Source organism: Rhinoraja longicauda, chromosome 15 (genome assembly GCF_053455715.1).
Source record: "Rhinoraja longicauda isolate Sanriku21f chromosome 15, sRhiLon1.1, whole genome shotgun sequence".
Classification (NCBI taxonomy): domain Eukaryota; kingdom Metazoa; phylum Chordata; class Chondrichthyes; order Rajiformes; family Arhynchobatidae; genus Rhinoraja; species Rhinoraja longicauda.
Genome location: NC_135967.1, coordinates 25,585,811 through 25,604,537, shown reverse-complemented (window position 1 = coordinate 25,604,537; position 18,727 = coordinate 25,585,811). Strand labels below are relative to the sequence as shown.

Sequence of the window (18,727 nt, the reverse complement as noted above, 5' to 3'; positions counted from 1 at the left end):
GAAGTAATGAAATTTGCTGTGAATACCAACCAATCACATCCGACAGCCATTTACTGCAACTTTTAACTCTAAAAGCTAGCTCTAATGTACCAACGTGGTAATATCCGACCGGACCAAATGAAAAATGCTCATTTTAACCAGAACTAATGTTCAACAGTTCCTGTTATTTGGAACAGTTTTATTACAAAGATTAATGACAACCCTGTGGCTAGTCTGAGCTCACATTGTACACCTTTTTCTTATAAAAAAATAAATTCCATGTTTTAATATTACCAAGCTGCCGACTAAACCTTTGTTTTATGCTCATATGCTCATAAAAAAACTGATGTACTTCAATCAAAGTAAACCGATTATTTTCTGTTTCAAATGTATGGGCATCATACTGCAATATAAAATGCTTTCAGAATTATGCCGTTTCCAAATTCTTGCATCACATTTATTTACTTTGTCTAGCTCTCTAAAAAGATGACAGTTTTATTTTCTAAAACAAGCCGATCCTCTCAATGATTTGCAGTAACAAGACCTAAAAATAGTATAAAGACAATTGCATTGATGTGAAATATCCATTACTGATTTTAGAACATCGCTTCAATCATTTATTTTCATTAATAAACCACAGCATATCGAAGATTATATTAAAATATTAAATTAAATGTAATATTTAATGAATATAATTCACATTTTTGTTCTGAGGAGAAAGTCTGACAGTCAGGAAATAGCTGAACCTCACAAAATGGGATTCGAGTGGCTTTGATCCAGATCCCTGTTGAAGGAGCTGCTTTAGGCTTCACAGCACAAAATTGAAAGTTGAAGGAAGAGTGGACAGTTGCAATGACTTTTCATCTTCTGTCCTCTTCGAGTTCATAAAAGGAAAATTAATTTTATAGAGATAGTGGAAACACTTGATTGTCTGTAAGCAGCACTACACAGAATGAGAAAAAAAGTTTAAGGGTTGATTAACAATTTAAAAGACTTTGCTGGGTGTTTCATAGGCATGGCATAGTACCAGACCAGCTCTGTGAACACATACTTTCTGTTTTGATATATGGTAATGTAATGTATGCTAATGTTGGGAACGTCTTAATAAAGTCCACGCATGCGCGTGCGCATGCATGGGAGTCCTTCTTCCTGAAATCGTGTCTCCAAACATGGCGGCAGCGGTGAATGATCGTTTTTTCTAGGAATAGTGACCTAACGATTAGCGAAGGTGTCAAGCGCCAAGGGACAGGTCTGGAAAAGAATTAGAGGCGAGTAAAACCAATTCCAGCCGCGGAGAGAAATGACCACGCTGGGGGAGGGGCAGTCAGCCATGCAGCAGCACGGTGTGATGCGTGCAAGTGGAGAGGGGATGAGCGGCCAACAGCAGGTGCAGCTAGCAACTGGTCAAGGCCCACTGCACGCTGCCGGTCCGCCTCCCGTGAGCGGTAGACGGCCACCGTCAATCGCGGAGTTATTGAGGGTTGGAAAACATAGCGGCAGATGTGGACCACAGACAACACGTTGCAGCCTAGAGATGATGTCTACGCAACGATACCCGTCAATGGGAAGCAGGTCGACTTCCAAGTGGAAAGCGGAGTGAGCGTGAACATTTTGCCACAGATATTTCCATGGCATAGACCGCATACTGACCCCATGTCATAAGAAGCTCATGATGTGGAATAAGACGTAGATGGACGCGGAAGGAATTTGGCGGGTTAAGCTGCTCAACCCCAGGACAAGCCGTGCTCGCAATGGTGTTCGCAACTTCCTCGAGATGGACCGGCTGAAAGACACAGGCAGTCCTACCATAATCCGCAAACTGAAAGCTCACTTCATGAGGTACGGCGGCCCGATGCAAGTTGTGAGCGACAGTGGACCGCAATTCACATCGATCGCATTCCGCCAGTTCGCGAGAGAATGGGATTTTGAGCACCTGTGCAGCAGTCCAGGCAATACCAAAGCGAATGGGAAGGCAGAGTCAGCTGTCAAGACAGCGAAGCGGATCATGACAAAGAGTAAGGAATCGCGATCAGACACATACCTAGCGATGTTGGATCATCGCAATACGCCTTCGCAAGGGCTGAGCACAAGACCCGCTCAATGCCTGATGAATCGCTGCATGCGAACACTTCTGCCCACTACTGCAAGCCTACTCGAACCAAGAATAGTGAAGGAACATGAACGCATGAAGCAGCGCGTGCAGCAATAGGCTGGCAATTACAACAGGTCAGCAAAAGACCTTCTCCCGCTTCACAAAGGGGATACGGTGCGAATGCAATCCCTCGTGCAAGGAAAGAAGGGTTGAGAGAAAGTCGTTGTTACTCGCCAGCTTGACGAGCGATCATATGAGGTTCAAACCCCGTCTGGCATCTACCGATGCAATTGGGTACATCTCCGCAAGACCAGTGAGAACCCGCCAGACGAGCTAATCGCAAGTCAACACGCGAAGCAAGGCAGTAACGTCAATGATCGGAGCGCGTCTACTACCACAACTAGCGCGATGCAGGCGTTGGATCAACAGCCAGCGACTACTGAAAGAAAAGCACCTACAGAAGAAAAAACATCAACAGGGCAAGCAGAAAATAAGGATATAGATTTTTAATAGATTTAGAGATACAGCGCGGAAACAGGTCCTTCGGCCCACCGAATCTGCGCCACCCAGTGATCCCCACACATTAACACTATCCTACACACACTAGGGGCAATTTTTACATTTACCCAGTCAATTAACCTACATACCTGTACGTCTTTGGAGTGTGGGAGGAAACCGAAGATCTTGGAGAAAACCCACGCAGGTCACGGGGAGAACGTACAAACTCCGTACAGACGGCGCCCGTAGTCAGGATCGAACCTGAGTCTCCGGCGCTGCATTCGCTGTAAGGCAGCAACTCTACCGCTGCGCCACCGTGCCGCCCTATAGATGATAGATGATGGACAAGTGACAAGTGACTCGGACAAACCAGTGACAACCCGCTCAGGGCGAACTGTAAGGATGCCAAAGCATCTCAGAGACTTTGTTGCATGTTGATTTGTCAGTAACAGTTATCATGTTTGATAGTGCATATTTTGTAAAAGTTCTTAATTTAGAAGTTCATAATTGTTATAGTAATGGGATTTTTTTTTTACAACAGTTGCTGTTAATCTGACAGTTTTTCTTTTTTCAATAAAGGGGGATGTGATATATGCTAATGTAATGTATGCTAATGTTGGGAACGTCTTAATGAAGTCCACGCATGCGCGTGCGCATGTGCGAGAGTCCTTCTTGAAATCGTGTCTCCAAACACTTTCTTTCTATCTATCACTGTACAGCATTCCCCTCGGTCCAGAGGTGTTTGAAAAAAAATCCTCGTATTTCTAACAATTAATCTCTAATACTATATTTGCCTTCTTCTAATAAACCTTTTGATAAATCTATTCAGATTTAAAGAAAAAATTATTTTAAGATACCAATAAATATAAGGACATTTACAGCTGACTGCATCACAGCAGTTGGCACATATGTGATGTCATAGAGTCATGCATCATGGAAACATTCCCCTCAGCCTGACTTGTTCATGCCGACCAAGAAGTCCCAACTATACTGGTCCTACCTGCCTGTATTTGGTCCATAACCCTCTAAACCTTTCCTATCCATGTACTTGTGCTTGTGTATTTTCAATGTTGTTACAATTTCCACCTTAATTACCTTCTCTGGCAGCTCATTCCATATACCCACCAACCTCTGTGTGAAAAGGTTGCCCTCAGTTTCCTATTAAACCTTTCCCTTCACAGCTTAAACCTATGCCCCTGGTTCTTGATTCCCCCTACTCTGAGTAAAAGGCTGTGCATTTACCCAATCTATTCCCCTCATAATCATATGCGCCCCTATAAGATCACCCTTCAGCCTCATGCACTCCCAGGAATAAAGTCCTAGCCTACCCAGCCTCTCCCCATTGCTCAGGCCCTCAAGTCCTTGCAACATCCTCATAAATCTTCTACGATACGATACAATAGAACTTTATTTATCCCAGGCAAGAAATTGATCAGCCAACTGTCATAAAAACACAAAATGCATGAAACATGAAAGTAAAGTGACGGGTGAAAGGATTAGGGATGTGCAAAGATTGGGGAGGATTTCCAACTTAACAACATCCTTCCTATAGGAGCGTGACCAAAACTGAATACAATACTCGAAATCCAGCTCACCAACATATTGTATAAGTGTAACATTACTTAATAATTTCTATACTCAATACCTTGACTGATGAAGACCAGTGTACCAAAAGCCTTCTTGACCACCTGTCTACTTGGGACAACACTTTCAGGGAACTATGAACCTGGACCCCTAGATGCCTCTGCTCTACAACAATCCCCGGGTCCTTGCCATTCACTGTGAAGGTCCTGCCCTTGTGTGGCTTCCCAAAATGCATTAAACTCAACTGACTTTTCCTCAGCCCACTTGCCCAATTGATCAAGGACCTGCTGTAACTTTTGATAACCATCTTGGCTATCTACAATGCCACCCACTTTCGTGTCATCTGCAAACTTACTAATTTTGCCTTCTACATTTAATCCAAATCATTGATAGAAAACCACAATCAGCAATGGGCCCAGCGTCAATCCCTATGGCAAACCAAATAGGCCTCCAATCTGAAAAACAACCTTCCATCATCACCCTTAAAGTCAATTCTCTATTCAATTGTCTAGCTCGCTCTGGATCCCATTCGATCTAACATTCCAGAGCAGTTTTACCATGCATAATCTTATCAAATACCTTGCTAAAGTCCATGGAGACCAAGCCTATGGTTTTGCCCTCATCAACCTTTTGGGTTACTTCTTCAAATGATCAATGACCCTTTTGTCACATCTGTCTTCACATTTACCCTGTATTCTCAAGCCATGAATTGGGGAGCTTTGAAATTGCCAGCCACCAGTACGACTCTCGCAGTGCAGAATGCAGAACTGCCCCTGTTCTAAAATTCTATAGGAAGTTATTAATACCGCTGCCTTTCATGATGAGCTTGAATCTTTCTAACAAAAACAAATTAAACCATTGCACAATTCTGTTCACATGGAGCTAACGCCTAATTGGACAGTTGGCTTCAACAATGAACAACGACATCTGGGACCAAATCCAGCAAAGGCAACTCATTCTGAAATTTCCAGGCACCTGGTGCACAAATGGAGCCAGAAAACCAAGTGACTCATGACCATCCCAAACAAAACCTAATAATTATATGTAGCTGATTAGTTTCCACAATCTACCATTGAGCAAAAATCAACCACCATTTTCCATTAACAAAGGAGAAGGAGTTGTTCAACTAATCAGCATTTGGAATGCTGGCAAATAGCCGAATATTCATATTTAGCTGAATAGTAAGTCAGACCAACTTAACATGATTTAATTGGAAAATCCATTGAAATTGTGAATGAAGTAAATGATGAGAAAGCATGGTGGATATAGTTTCAGTGGTAGATACAGATTCAGTTCTTTTAAAAGGGAATTGGACCATGACTTGAAAAAGAGGGTCAAAAATATATTGCTTTGGGGAAATAGCAACAGAGTGGGGAGTTCTTTAGCAATTTCCCTCAGAGAGGATGTCCAGATATGATGGCCTGAAATGCTTGTCTAACCGATATGAATCTGATCTCTCCCAAGTTATTAGTTTATTTACTTCAATTAACCCGAAGGTACCAATTGGTCTCTATTTAGATAACCATAAAAAATGAACAAGAAATTATGATGCATTATTACGCTTTCTGCATTTTTTAAACTTTCTGAAGGTAGCTGTCCAAAGGTCTGGCCTTTCAAATGTTATCAATGCTCAGCCAATGCTAACCATCCAGTCCACTGACCTTAATGGAAAATGTTGGTAATCCGTGCTTAATATATTTAACCCACACGAATTAAAGACGGCCTTCGCCTTTTAAGGTTATGCTGTCTTCAGATAGAATTAAAAGACTGTCTTCAAGAGACAGATTTGTCACAGTAGTTTAAGTACAGAAGGAACAGTGGAATCATGGCTTCATGTCTGCTTAGAAGGTACAGGGCATTTGTCTATGTGATGTATTTTGTCACATGTCAAGCTGTGAGTGTGGAATCTCTCTCAGTTGCAGTAGTCAGTGAGTTAACCTGTAAAAGTAATGTGTATCCGGTCAATGGCATCCTGGACCAAAACGTAGCCCACAAAGTAAGGTGCAGCCAAGACACTAGATTGTACTGGATTAAGTCCACTGCCTAGAATCACTGCCTACAGTCCTTGCATCTACACTTGCTTGGGTTGTCTGAAATGGGGAATGTCCTATTGAAAGCAAGCATGCCTGGAAGCAATTGATTGAAACATAAGCATAACCCCAAGATAATTTTTTTTTAGCACCCTGGAGTTACTTGGAATCTTCTTTAAAAGCGATCTAGAAACCACCAAATCCCTGTTGACTTACAGCAACAGCAGATGGATAACGAGTAGTATCCAACTTGCAAATAACTGGTTGGCTTTTGGAGGTGTTGAGCTCCAATTTAGATGCACAAATGACAAAACTATGTTGTATGCTGGTTGATGTTAGGATCTGCTTAAAATGCATACTTCCAATGTGCATTGTTGTTGTACATCTTAACAGCCTTACCTGTATGGTGGCCATAGCACAAATGAGCTTTGGTCATAATAGTGAAACCAGGTCAGCATTTATATGTCAAGACAGCACACATTTTGGTCATAGAGTCATAGATCAGCATGTCCAAATGGTGTGCATAATGTTTGTTTGAGAAGAAACATCTGGAGGACTGGGCATGATCTGTTTGTTGGTGCACTTCATGATGTGCTGAACCAGTACTTCATGATGGGGAAGACGGTACAAATTGCCCAAATATACCTATAGCTTCTTCAGGAGTGAAGATGATGACAGGATACATTTCCACAGACTAATTCATTTTAGTTTGATAGCAACACAATCGATGAAAGGAATGATTTATTCTACTTTGGTATCTAATTAAATTGTTACCGTGACATTGTATCTGTTTTACATCTAATAAAATATAAACTACATTTGGTTTTTATTTCAAATTATTTAAACTATAGGTACGTGGAAATTATGCTTGTTTGTTGGTGGTGTTAATGAGATGGAATATTCATGCTTTGGATGGTTTCACTCAGGTACCGTGTAAAGATTGTTTAAAATTCTATTCTCAAAAACCTGACTAATCTCTTTGCTTTCTCATTCTTACCTTGAAGCTATACCTATTGAGTTCTTTCCTCGCTATTTATTAGTCCCGTTGTTTTGAAATGTACCATAGATGAGAAAATCACAAGGGAGAGATTATCATCATAATAATCATAATCATAATCATACTTTATTAGCCAAGTATGTTTTGCAACATACGAGGAATTTCATTTGCCACACAGTCATAACAATAAAAAGCAACAGAACACACAAAAAACATTTCAACATGAACATCCACCACAGTGACTTCTCCGCATTGCTTGCTGTGATGGAAGGCGAAAAAAAGTTCAATCTCTTCCCTTCTTTGTCCTCCAGCGGTCGGGGGCGTCTAACCTTCCGTTGACGGGATGATCTTACTCCCGTAGCTGGCGATCGGGCCTTCCTCATCGGGGCGATCAAGCTCCTGCATCGGGAGGAAATCTCAGCTCCCCCGCGCTGGGTGATCAGGCCCCGGGTTGGGGCTTGTCGAACCCCATGCGGCTTTGGAGCTTCCCGACCTCGGTCTCAACCCGAGGCTGCGAGCTCCTTGATGTTAAAGTCCCAGGCAAGGAATCGCATGCCCTGATGGTAAGTCCATGCCCAGCGGGGGCTCAAAGTCAGTCCCGGGCAAGGCCAGACTTGATGTTAGGCCGCAGAGCGACCGGGGATACGATCCGGAAAACAATCGCATCTCCGGCATGGTAAGAGATTGAAAAAAAGTTTCCCCTGACTCCCCCACCCAGCCCCCACATAAAATAATCCAGAGAACATTAACACATACTTTTAAAACTCACTAAAAATAACAAAAAAAAGACAAAAAGGACAGACAGACTGTAGGCGAGGCTGCTATCGATACGCTACTTATGATATTATGATATGATAATATCATAGGTAAAAAATAAATAATAATAATCTTTAAATGTTTAAAAATGCTTTAAAACGTATTTCAGTAGAAAGAAGATCCAAAATCATTAAAAAAATCATTAAATTCAGTGCTGCCGTAAGACAGGGTTAAAACATCATAAATAGAACATGTGCAATCTGGTGGCTTTGATCAGAAACCACCTGGATATATTGCTGGTTCTGTGCCACCTTATATGTTAATCATTTTTATATTTATCTGTATTCATCATTTATCCATGTGATGGTCAATGTTATTGTGGGAGAACATTGTTTTAAAACCTAAACTAGAGAGAATAACCAGTCTCTGTGGCATTATTATGCTTTGGCAGTCTATAGCCTCCTAGCCACTACCATACCATTGCTCAATGAAATCATCTGACACTAGATTTTACTTTGATTCAAACAAGGCATTTTCTCCAGCTCTGTCTCTCAAGCCAAGCCGATCTCTCATTGTGTAGGAAGTAATTGCAGATGCTGGTTTAAACCGAAGTTAGATGCAAAAAGCTGGAATAACTCAGCGGGACAGGTAGCATCTCTGGAGAGAAGGAATGGGTGATGTTTCAGGTCAAGATGTCAGAAGAAGGGTCACAACACGAAACGTCACCCATTCCTTCTCTCCAAAGATGCTGCCAGTCAAGCTGAGTTACTCCAGCTTTTTATGTCTATCTCCTATCATTGGTTTGTTGCAGTTAATATGTTAGCTAATCAACCCTAATTCCATCTCACACTTCATCCCAGTCCAGTATAATGTTAAGTGCAAGAAAACGTTGACTCCAAGACAATTTTTGGCTATATCCCTGGGTATAACATTTCTCTAGTTTGCATATTTGAATATGCACATGCACACAACATGCCAAATAGTTTTAAGAACATCAGCCATCACCTAATGGGAGTTTTCTTCTTTCTTTAAATCTGTGCATTTGCAACATTCAAAGCCAGGCTTCAATACATTAACTCCGAACAATTGAGGGTTTAGGAAGAGTGAGAGAGCCGGATTTCTTGTGCACTTACACATTAACATTGATCAGATATATCATTCAAGTCATATTCGTTTTTTAGCTTCAGCCACGATTGCTTTGTTTGGTTTGATTGTTTCAAGCAATTTTCTTTGAATAACTTGCTAAGATTATAATTGATGGTCTTTCTTGGTTTGTGTTCACATTCACTGTAGAAATGAATTAATCTTTGTGAACATTGAACAAGGCACACAACCAACAAACAGCACTAGCTGTATTGACAAAACATAACTAAAATGCATTCAGCATGTTTACAGGGAAATTGAAAAATACCATCAGATTATATTATTCTGAATTTGTAAACAAGACTAAACCAGAATAAAATGTAATATCAGGATCTAAATATTTAACTTACTAATGGACAAATAGAATATCCCACAAGCACAGGGATAGTACTTGGAACTGGAATTTATATCAAATAAAAACAATTAGAAATTTTATGTCTTGTTTTTGAGGAAGGTGACCAGCTAAACGGTACATCATATGGAAAGGATGATAATAAATAATTGAATCCTAACCAATTACACATGCGTAAAACTAACTAGCCAATCTTCACAAGCACAAAGACAAACTAACACCTTCATCTACATTGCTTGGAGGTGGTGTCAGATTCAGATTTGCTCCCTGCTTTGCCAAGCTTTTTGTTTTTCTTGATAGAAACAAAACTGCATTTATTTTTGGAAATGGAAATGATTACGTTATATGAACAGAATGGTTTTAATTAAGCTAAGAGGGGTCCTACAATGTATAACATGCATTTTCGGTTGGGGAGAATTTGAAGCAACTGTGGAATTACAAACTGAATGATATGGTATGGATTCCGTACACCAGAATTTGTCCCTATAACTGTGATTCTATTCATAAAATGTTTATAAGGGATCAATGGAAAAATTTGACGCTGCATTTCAGCATCATAAATTTCATATCCAAAGAACTAGATTTGCCAGATCATCTAAACATTAACAGATGACCGTAATCCACATTATTGGCTGATTTGATCATCTTTCCTGGACGATAGGGTCATTCCTGTCTAATTTATAGCTGTAGGCTTTGGCTATATTCAGGCTAAAGATATCAAGTGGTTCCTAGATGTCTTAAATTTTTTATTTATATCGGTCCACAAGTTTGAATATTTATTGTTCTGGCTGTTACTGGTCAGTTCTCAGTCAAGCAGGCTCTCAAACAAAATACTATGTAATATGAGTCTATGTTGGAAAACTGCAAGCAAAACTCAAGGTGCTGGTGAACCTCAGCAGGCCAGGCACTATCTGTGGAGAGAAGAGGATACAGATGCTGCCTTTTCCCACCACAGATGCTGCCTTTTCCCTCCATAGATGCTGCCTGGCCTGCTGAATTCCTCTAATACTTTGTTTTTTTGCTCAAGATTCCAACATCTGCAGCCTCTTCTTCTCTCCACTTGGAAATCTGCAATGTGCAATGCCTGCAATAAACCCTGTTAAATGATTACTTATATTAGGTTATTCATTGATCAATAAGACTGGAAATATGATTGGATTTTGGAAAAGTAGATGGAAATCGACAAAATAGAAAAGCTATTTACAAGGACAAGATTGGTTCATTACCCAATACTGGAAAGATTTAGAGGTTGTCCCCTTGAGACACCTAAACCACACATCATTGCTCCAACTGAAAGAGTACCAGGCTTCTAGTATCTGCTGTACCATCTACATCACTGCTGGCATCTCCAGACATTGAGGGTTCTTTTGTTTGTCACTGACTTCACCTTCATTTATATGGAGAAGTCTACATCAGAGAGGATCAAAAAATATTTTCTACATCTGCTCAACTTCTCAAATTGGTTTCCTTGAATTATTTTCATATTTTTATGTTTTTGGAGGAGCCTCTGGAAAAGACCAGTTCTAACTTGCAAAGTGCATAAATTTTCCAAATTAGTTAGTGAAAAGGAAAATTATTATGCAGCAACAGAAGGCCCCAGAAATTCTGAAGTTGCACTCACCTGAAGCTTTTAAAACGTATCCTGGTTTCCCTGCTGATCTTGCTGACGGATATTTCCTGGGAAGTTATTTGCCTCTGCAACAACATGAATGTAAATTCCATCAATGGGATTACCAGAACTGTTATGTTTTTGCAAGGAGCATCCTTCTCGGCATTCTCCCTCTATTGATGCTCTTCCATTATTGTGCAATGAAGTGGATGCCCATTCCCTAGCACAGTGTCTGGTGGATGCATCTCAATACTGGTACAGGCTACCAAGGGAATTTTCAAGCAACAGCATTTCAATATTAGCCTAGTTACAAATTCGTTTCATGCAAACTTTATTGAGGTTTAAGTTAATGTTTTTTTAAATTATCACATACACTGAGGTACAATTAAATGATTGTACTGAGGTACAATGAAATTATTTGTTTTTCATGCTTTCCAAACAGATTGGATAATACTATATATAAATGCAATCAAGTCCAACTCAAGTACAATAGACAGAGCAAAGGGGAATGCACAGAATGCACAATACGGTTCTCAGTCTTGTAGCACATCAGTTCCATAGAAAAGTCCAATGTCCACAATGGGACTGTTCAGAAGTCAGATAACCGAGGGGAAGAAACTGTTTCTGAGTCAGGTGGTGCAGTTTCAATCTTCTGTACTTTCTGCCAGACAGGATCAGGGATAAAAAGGGTGGGACAAGACCTTGATTATGTATCTGAGGCAACGTAGAACTGTAGATCGAGTCAATGGTGGGAAGGGCGGCACGGTAGCGCAGCGGTAGAGTTGCTGCTTTACAGCGAATGCAGCGCCGGAGACTCAGGTTCGATCCTGACTACGGGTGCTGCACTGTAAGGAGTTTGTACGTTCTCCCCGTGACCTGCGTGGGTTTTCTCCGAGATCTTTGGTTTCCTCCCACACCCCAAAGACGTACAGGTATGTAGGTTAATTGGCTGGGTAAATGTAAAAATTGTCCCTAGTGGGTGTAGGATAGTGTTAATGTACGGGGATCGCTGGGCGGCACGGACTTTGTGGGCCGAAAAGGCCTGTTTCCGGCTGTATATATATGATATGATATGGTAAGTCTGGTCTGTGTGATGGACTGGGCTACATCTACAACTCTCTGCAATTTCTATGGTGCATCTGCAGAATTGTTCGTGATTCTGTCCACAGATGTGTTACATGCAAACTTGTCGATGGAGTTAGAGCTGAAATTGGTCATACAGTCTAGTGTAGAGGGAGCATAATAGAGGACTGAGAATGTATCTTGTGCAGGGCACCAGTGTTGACAATTATTGCACAGGAGATGTGGTCACCTATCCCCACTGTTTATGGTGTGTGGGTCAGAAAGTCCAGGATCCAATGCTAGAGGGGAGGGCTGATTCCTTGGTTCAGGGGGTTGAAGATGAGTTTGGATGGGATTATGATGTTGAAGGCAAAGCTATAGTCAGTAAATAGGTGTCTATCGTAGGAGTCCTTGTTGCCTTTTCTAGGTTGTCTTGTTGTCTGGGTGTTGCAGAGATGAGTTTGGGGCTAGGGAGATGGTGTCTGTTGTAGATCTGTTGTGACTGGAAGGAAACTGCAGTGGATCAAGGCAGGCGGAACGTGTGCCATCACCAATCTCTCAAAGCATTTCATCATTTCATGATCATGGATGTCAGAGCAACTTTTGGCACTGGGATGATAGTGGTGTTTTTTAAGCAGGTGGGGCCCTCAGAATGGAGTAATGAGATGTTAAAAGATGTCTGTGAATACCTCTGCAGGCTGTTCCTTAAAAGGTCCTGAGGATGAGCCCGGGGAATCCATCCAGACCAGTTGCTCTCCATGGATTCGCTATCAGGAAGGCCGATCTTACATCTGCCAAGGTAACTGTTGAGACTGAGACTAGCAGAGCGGATGACATTCCTCCACCGACCTTCTGCTCGAAGTGGGCATTGAATGTATTGAGTTAATCTGTTGCTAGCGATACTGCCTGTCTTTGCTTTGGTGCCTGTTATAGCGTGCAAGCCTTGCCACAATCTGCGGGTATCCGTGTCATTGCCTTCAGATTGGCCCAGAATTCCATGTTGGCATGCTTAATGACTCTGTGAAGGTCGTAGATAGAGTTATTGTACCGCTTGGATTGTTTGACTTGAAATCTGCAGACTTGGAGTTCATCTGGGAGTCGACCTGGCGGTTCACCCATGATTTCTGGTTGGTAACACATGTATCATTTTGTTTGGAACAGAAAACCATTAAAAATGCATACCATGTGCTGCTCCATTCCCAGACTTATTCCAATAAACACAGAGCACCTTAGTGAGTTCTGATGTTGAATATCAAGGACAGTCAGTGGATAGATGGTCATCATCTGGCATCTCTGTAGCTGGAATATTATTTCCACTTATCAGCCCAAGTCTGAATATCGTATCAAGAACAGACTGCTTTGTTACCTGGGAACTATTAATAGAATTGAACTGTGGTTACCGTTTCCCACATTTGTACTCTCAGTTGGCCATTGTATGCATCCTTCTTCCAAAACTCCACCCTGTCACCTCACACATTGCATTCAACAGCCTTTGCAAGATTGTTCTGTTCGATACTGTCATTGCCCTTCTGAGCTTGATTGCTCCTTTTGGTCTGTGTGTTCTTTTCCACTTTCAGTGAAATACTTTGAGGCATTTCTCTGCATGAGACTTGTGGTAAGAAAGCACGTTGTTATACCAACAAAATTTAACTTCATAAGTTCCTGAAATGTGGGAGCCCCAGTTGTAAAACTACTCTTTATTTAGTAAAGACTTTGAAGAAGAAATATTTAATGGTTGCGTTCTGATCACTAAGCCTATTATGCAATGTTCATTCACACTGAAGTCTAGAAACAAAAGCTGCAAATAGATCAATCAGTGATTGAAGTGTGAAATATAGAGATCTCTACATTGATATCGGGTTCATTTAAAATAAAACACATCATCATTTATTAGTTGCACAAAAAGTGCTTTTTCAACATTCTACATCTGTTACAGCAGTTCTGAGATTTAATCATGTGTGTCTTACTCATTGAATATACAGCTTTTTCAATTGAACCATTTGTCTTATACCCTTAAACGTTTGTATAGATTGCAGATTGCAGTTTAGCAACATATTTACCTGTGTAGATTTATCACAAGTGATTAAATTAAAAATTGAGCTATTTACAAACACCACAAATCTTCATCTGCAGTATTTTAGGTGTTGGCTTAAAGCAGACTGGTCAGTAAATATCAAATGTTAACCCCAAACTGAATTAATGATCAAATATATTTTCAGTTCAACTGCCTAGTCTTTTAATTGCAACAAGAGAAGGAATGCGCCTTTGAGTCCCAGTCTGACGAAGGTTGCTGCTCATTCTCTACTGGGGAGGGAGAGGGAGAATGGATTATGTTCTCTGAGATCAATAACAACGGGATGACGACGACACCCTCCTATCAGATGACCATTTGCAGTGGTGTTGGTAGCATTTCTGAACTCTTCATATGAAACAGAATACTATGAATCTAGTCAGCCACATTGGTGAATTCAAAACAGTAGTTCATTTTATCTGAAATATGTAACTCTGCCTTTGATGGATATTACCATCCCAATGTGGATACTTAACCTGAGAAGATCAGTCGTGCAGTGCGTGTTTTGTATAAACTGCTGCTTGATTAATTTGTCGTGCAAAATTGTGAAATGTGAGTGGACACTAATAGATCACATTATGCATTGTGAAAACTTTGTCCACACACTTCAGTGAATATGCCACGCCCACACGTGTCGCATAATAAGCAAGTAAAATTGATGTTGATGCCAGTGCAACTCTTAGTTGGAGGCTCACCTGTGAAATTAATTCACAGATCTATTATTAACACTGCTAACTGTGCTTTGAAAGGTAGGTCTGAATATCAGGGAGGTGCCTTGAACTAATACTGTGTAAAGGAATCATCAACTTTTTACAGATTTGTTGGAGTCATAGAATCATGGAGTCATGGAGTCATACAGCGCGGAAGCAGGACCTTCGGCCCGACTTTTGCATACCGACCAACGTTCCATCTACATGAGTCCCACCTGCTTGCGTTTAGTTCATATCCCTATAAACCTGTCCTATCCATGTAGCTGTCTAATTGTTTCTTAAATGTTGCGATAGACCTACCTCAACTACCTCCTCCAGCAGCTCATTCCATACACCCATCACCCTTTGTGTGACAAAGTCACCCCTCAGATTCTTATTAAATTCCTAGTAATTCTTTTCCCCTTCGCCTTAAACCTATGTCCCCTGGAGATTGTATAGGAATGCCAGCAATAGAAACAGGAGGGTGGCACTCCCCCCTTGTGCCTCTACCTTTTTCAAAGACTGACTGATCTTTTACCTCAGTGCCATTATCCTGTGTGCACTCTAAACATCTAGATTTCCTTACATGATGAATACATAACTGAGGCGCAGAACACTGCAGCTCAGAGTCAGGGTGAATGCTGAGATCAAGTTAGCTATTTACCTGTGAATAATACGCAGTGGTTGCACAGGAGCTGCATCAGGACCACGTGCACATGGGCAAGAGCCACTTGCCAAATGAACCTGAGTGAGAGAGATATTGCTAGGAGAGCCTGACCCCCAAAAGCCTACAGGGTGGCACACTCTTACCTCCAGTTCTCCAAGGAGCAATGTACCTGACAACTAAGGTTTTCACTCACAGGTCTACTAGCTGCACCAATGTGCTGCTCTCAGGATCCCACACACTTAACTCCCTTCAGATTGAGAGATAATCCCTCAATGCTTCAAGACCTTGCCACTGTATGGATTGGAATCTCAAGTGTCAAATGTCGTTACATTAGCAATGGGGAATGAGTCTCCATCGAGGGATGACCTCAGTGCTTTGCCTTGAATCTCTGTTGTATGTGCGTTGCCTACTAGGAAAACATGGCAGAAATCAAATGTAATAAAAAGGAACTGCAGATGCTGGATTATACCAAAGACAGACACAAAATGCTGGAGTAACTCAGCGGGTCATGCAGCATCTCTGGAAAAAATAGATCGGTGACATTTCGGGTCGGGAGCTTCTTCAGACATGGCAGAGATCAATTTTGAACATGGAGTAATATCAACCTGGCAATAAACTTTAAAAAAAGCCCCAATCTGTCAGAGCCTGCCAAAACATCAGTGATGGTGTGTGCTGCTTATTTTGCAAAGCTGTCACTCCATCTCATGGACTTAAATCTGGGATACTGGAAAATCTGCTGAATGTAAAGGGTGTTGACAAAACCTGTGAACTTGCTGCAGTGAGGGTTGCTCCAATCAGATGGTGAAACTTTCTACTTGCCTCTCTGAAACGGGACAAAACCCCCAACAATGGTCTACATAATTCTAGATTATAGCAGCATAGATTCTAGTATTATTAACTTTCCCTAGCTTCTAGGAACTAGGGAGAGCTTCCAGCCCATCATCAGTGTAAACCCTTAACCTGCTCCACATATAAAGCCTGTGAAAGGCTGGGTGTTTAGATCCCTGGAAGGTCCACACTTACCAAAAGTTCTTCCCTTATTCACACTCCTTTTAAACCCTAATTTGGAGCTGAGCCAGTGACATCAAATGTCATTGTTCCCTTAGCAAAGGACGCCAGGAGTCTCAAAAGCAGCTGCTCAAGATACGGTGAAAAATAACCATACATAGCAACTATTGACATCATTGCAACACACAATGCCAACCAGTGCTAATTAATAAAGACTATAATCCCAACAGGGGCACAGTCATCATGTCGGTCTCCCTCTCAGTATCCCCTTCTGCAAAAAGAACCAAAAATTCAGCATCAACAACAGTTTTGTATATGCATTCAGAGACACAATAACAAGTCCTCTCCTAATTGGGAGAGGAGGCCATATTGAACTACTCTTGCTTGGTCCAGGGCTGCTAAATAGTTAGAACCACCGTGGGCACTCAGTTGATGGGTAGTTAGATCTTTGCTGGAGAATATGCCAATAAAGGGTGACTGTGTGCAGTACTAGGGCCAGATTCTGATTACACCAGCCCACCACAAGTGGGAAGTAGACTGGCCAGCTGGCTCAGGGGCAACTGTGAGGGCTTTATAGAAATGACACGTGGGACTGACATGTTAGGAATGACACATGAGGTGGCGGCGCTGCTCTAGCAGCTGCGGCCTGCCTGCGGTCCATTTGGGGGGGGGGGGAACTTTAAAAAAAATTTCCTTCTTCAACGAAGATGTGCCCTTTTTCCGGGTCGCATCTCAGTTCGTGCTGTGGCCTAGCACCAGGGAGCTGGCGGCCTCCAGCTGGAATTGACCTTGAGGGCTCCAGACGCAGAGCCTGTGGACTGACATACCATCGCGGAGCTGGCTGACTTTGGAGGCTTCGGAGGCTTTGGCCACGGGTCCTATGGACTGACATCGGGAGCTTGCAGGTCCCTGGCTGGTGACCGATTTTCAGGGGCTCCAGCAATGACATCTTCGTCCGCCCAGAATCGTGGGCCTTGGGTCGGCCCATTCGCGGGACATTTCAACATGTCCGACTTAAAATCGGCCGCGGGATCTTCCATCGCCCGGCGGGGGCTTCAGAGTCGGGAGTCTCGATCGCCTCGACGCACTGTTCGCAGGACATTTCATCGTCCGGAGTGGCTTAAAATCGGCCGTGGGATCTCCTATCGCCTGGCAGGGGCTTCAGAGTCAAGAGCCTCGATCGCCTCGACGCAGCAGTTTTGACTGTCCGATCGCGGGTGAAGAAGCAAGAAGGAGATAAGAACTTTCTTTTTACCTTCATCACAATGTGGAGGTGCCTGGAGGAGAGTCACTGTGATGGATGTTTGCATTGAATGATGTAGTTGTTTTTGTTGCTTTTTTCTATTGTTGTGGCTGCATGGTAACTAAATTTCGTTCAAACCTGTTTGAATGACAAATAAAGAAATTCAATTCAATTCAATTCAATGTGAATGACACGTTAAGAAACAGACAGGTACATGGATAGGACAAGTTTGGAAGGATATGGACCATGCGCAGGCAGGTGGGACAGTATAGCTTGGTCATGTTGGCAGGTGTGGGCAAGTTGTGCTAGAGGGCCTGATCCCACAGTATCACTCAATGACTCTATGACTGCTAATACAGTCATACTGAGGCCAGATCTATGGACCCAATGCAATGTGTTGGGAGGCAGGTTGCACAAATGCCATCGCTTCGACCCATCCTCTGCTGCAGAGCACAGAAATGGCTGTCAGTCTCTTACGCGTGCATAGAAAGTTGGCTATAATTGTCTCTTGGAGCCCTTATCCTTTTCTTTGCCTGGTCTTGTGCAGCCATTCATTTTAGAATTTGAACTTTCACTTTCATCGTTGTATTGCGTGATCTTTTTTTAATATTGGAGTCCTGAGGACCATTTGTGTGGGTTAATTTCAACATATTTACATTACCCATGACATTACTTGTACGTGAAAAAAAGTGCAATAACACTATGGTTTAACCAATCCCCCTTCAGATGCAAGTCAGTCAAAACATATGTTGTTGGAAAATGCCATTTGAAAGTTCAGACATCTATCATTGTCTGGAGAGTGCAAATTGAAATGCCACATAATTCAGTAATTTGGTTCAAGGGGTCATACTTTTATGCAGGATTGAGATAAATCTCATTAAATAGAAATAGCTGTAAATATTTTGTAGCATTAGCCGTCAAAACTATTAGTGGCATTCATTTAATGT

The 18,727-nt window shown here is 41.9% G+C and overlaps 1 protein-coding gene across 9 annotated transcripts in view; it reads left to right on the top strand.

Moving 5' to 3' along the window:
- The window catches only part of dacha (dachshund a), a 331,988-nt gene that overhangs the window by 247,223 nt on the left and 66,038 nt on the right, over nt 1-18,727 (top strand). For 7 of the 9 annotated variants that reach the window (XM_078412308.1, XM_078412305.1, XM_078412307.1 and 4 more), the window contains one exon: nt 12,800-12,901. The exons of the other annotated variants lie outside the window; for them this stretch is intronic. In XM_078412308.1, coding sequence (XP_078268434.1) covers nt 12,800-12,901 — 102 coding nt within the window. The remainder of the gene's footprint in view (nt 1-12,799; nt 12,902-18,727) is intronic. 9 annotated transcript variants of the gene reach the window in all.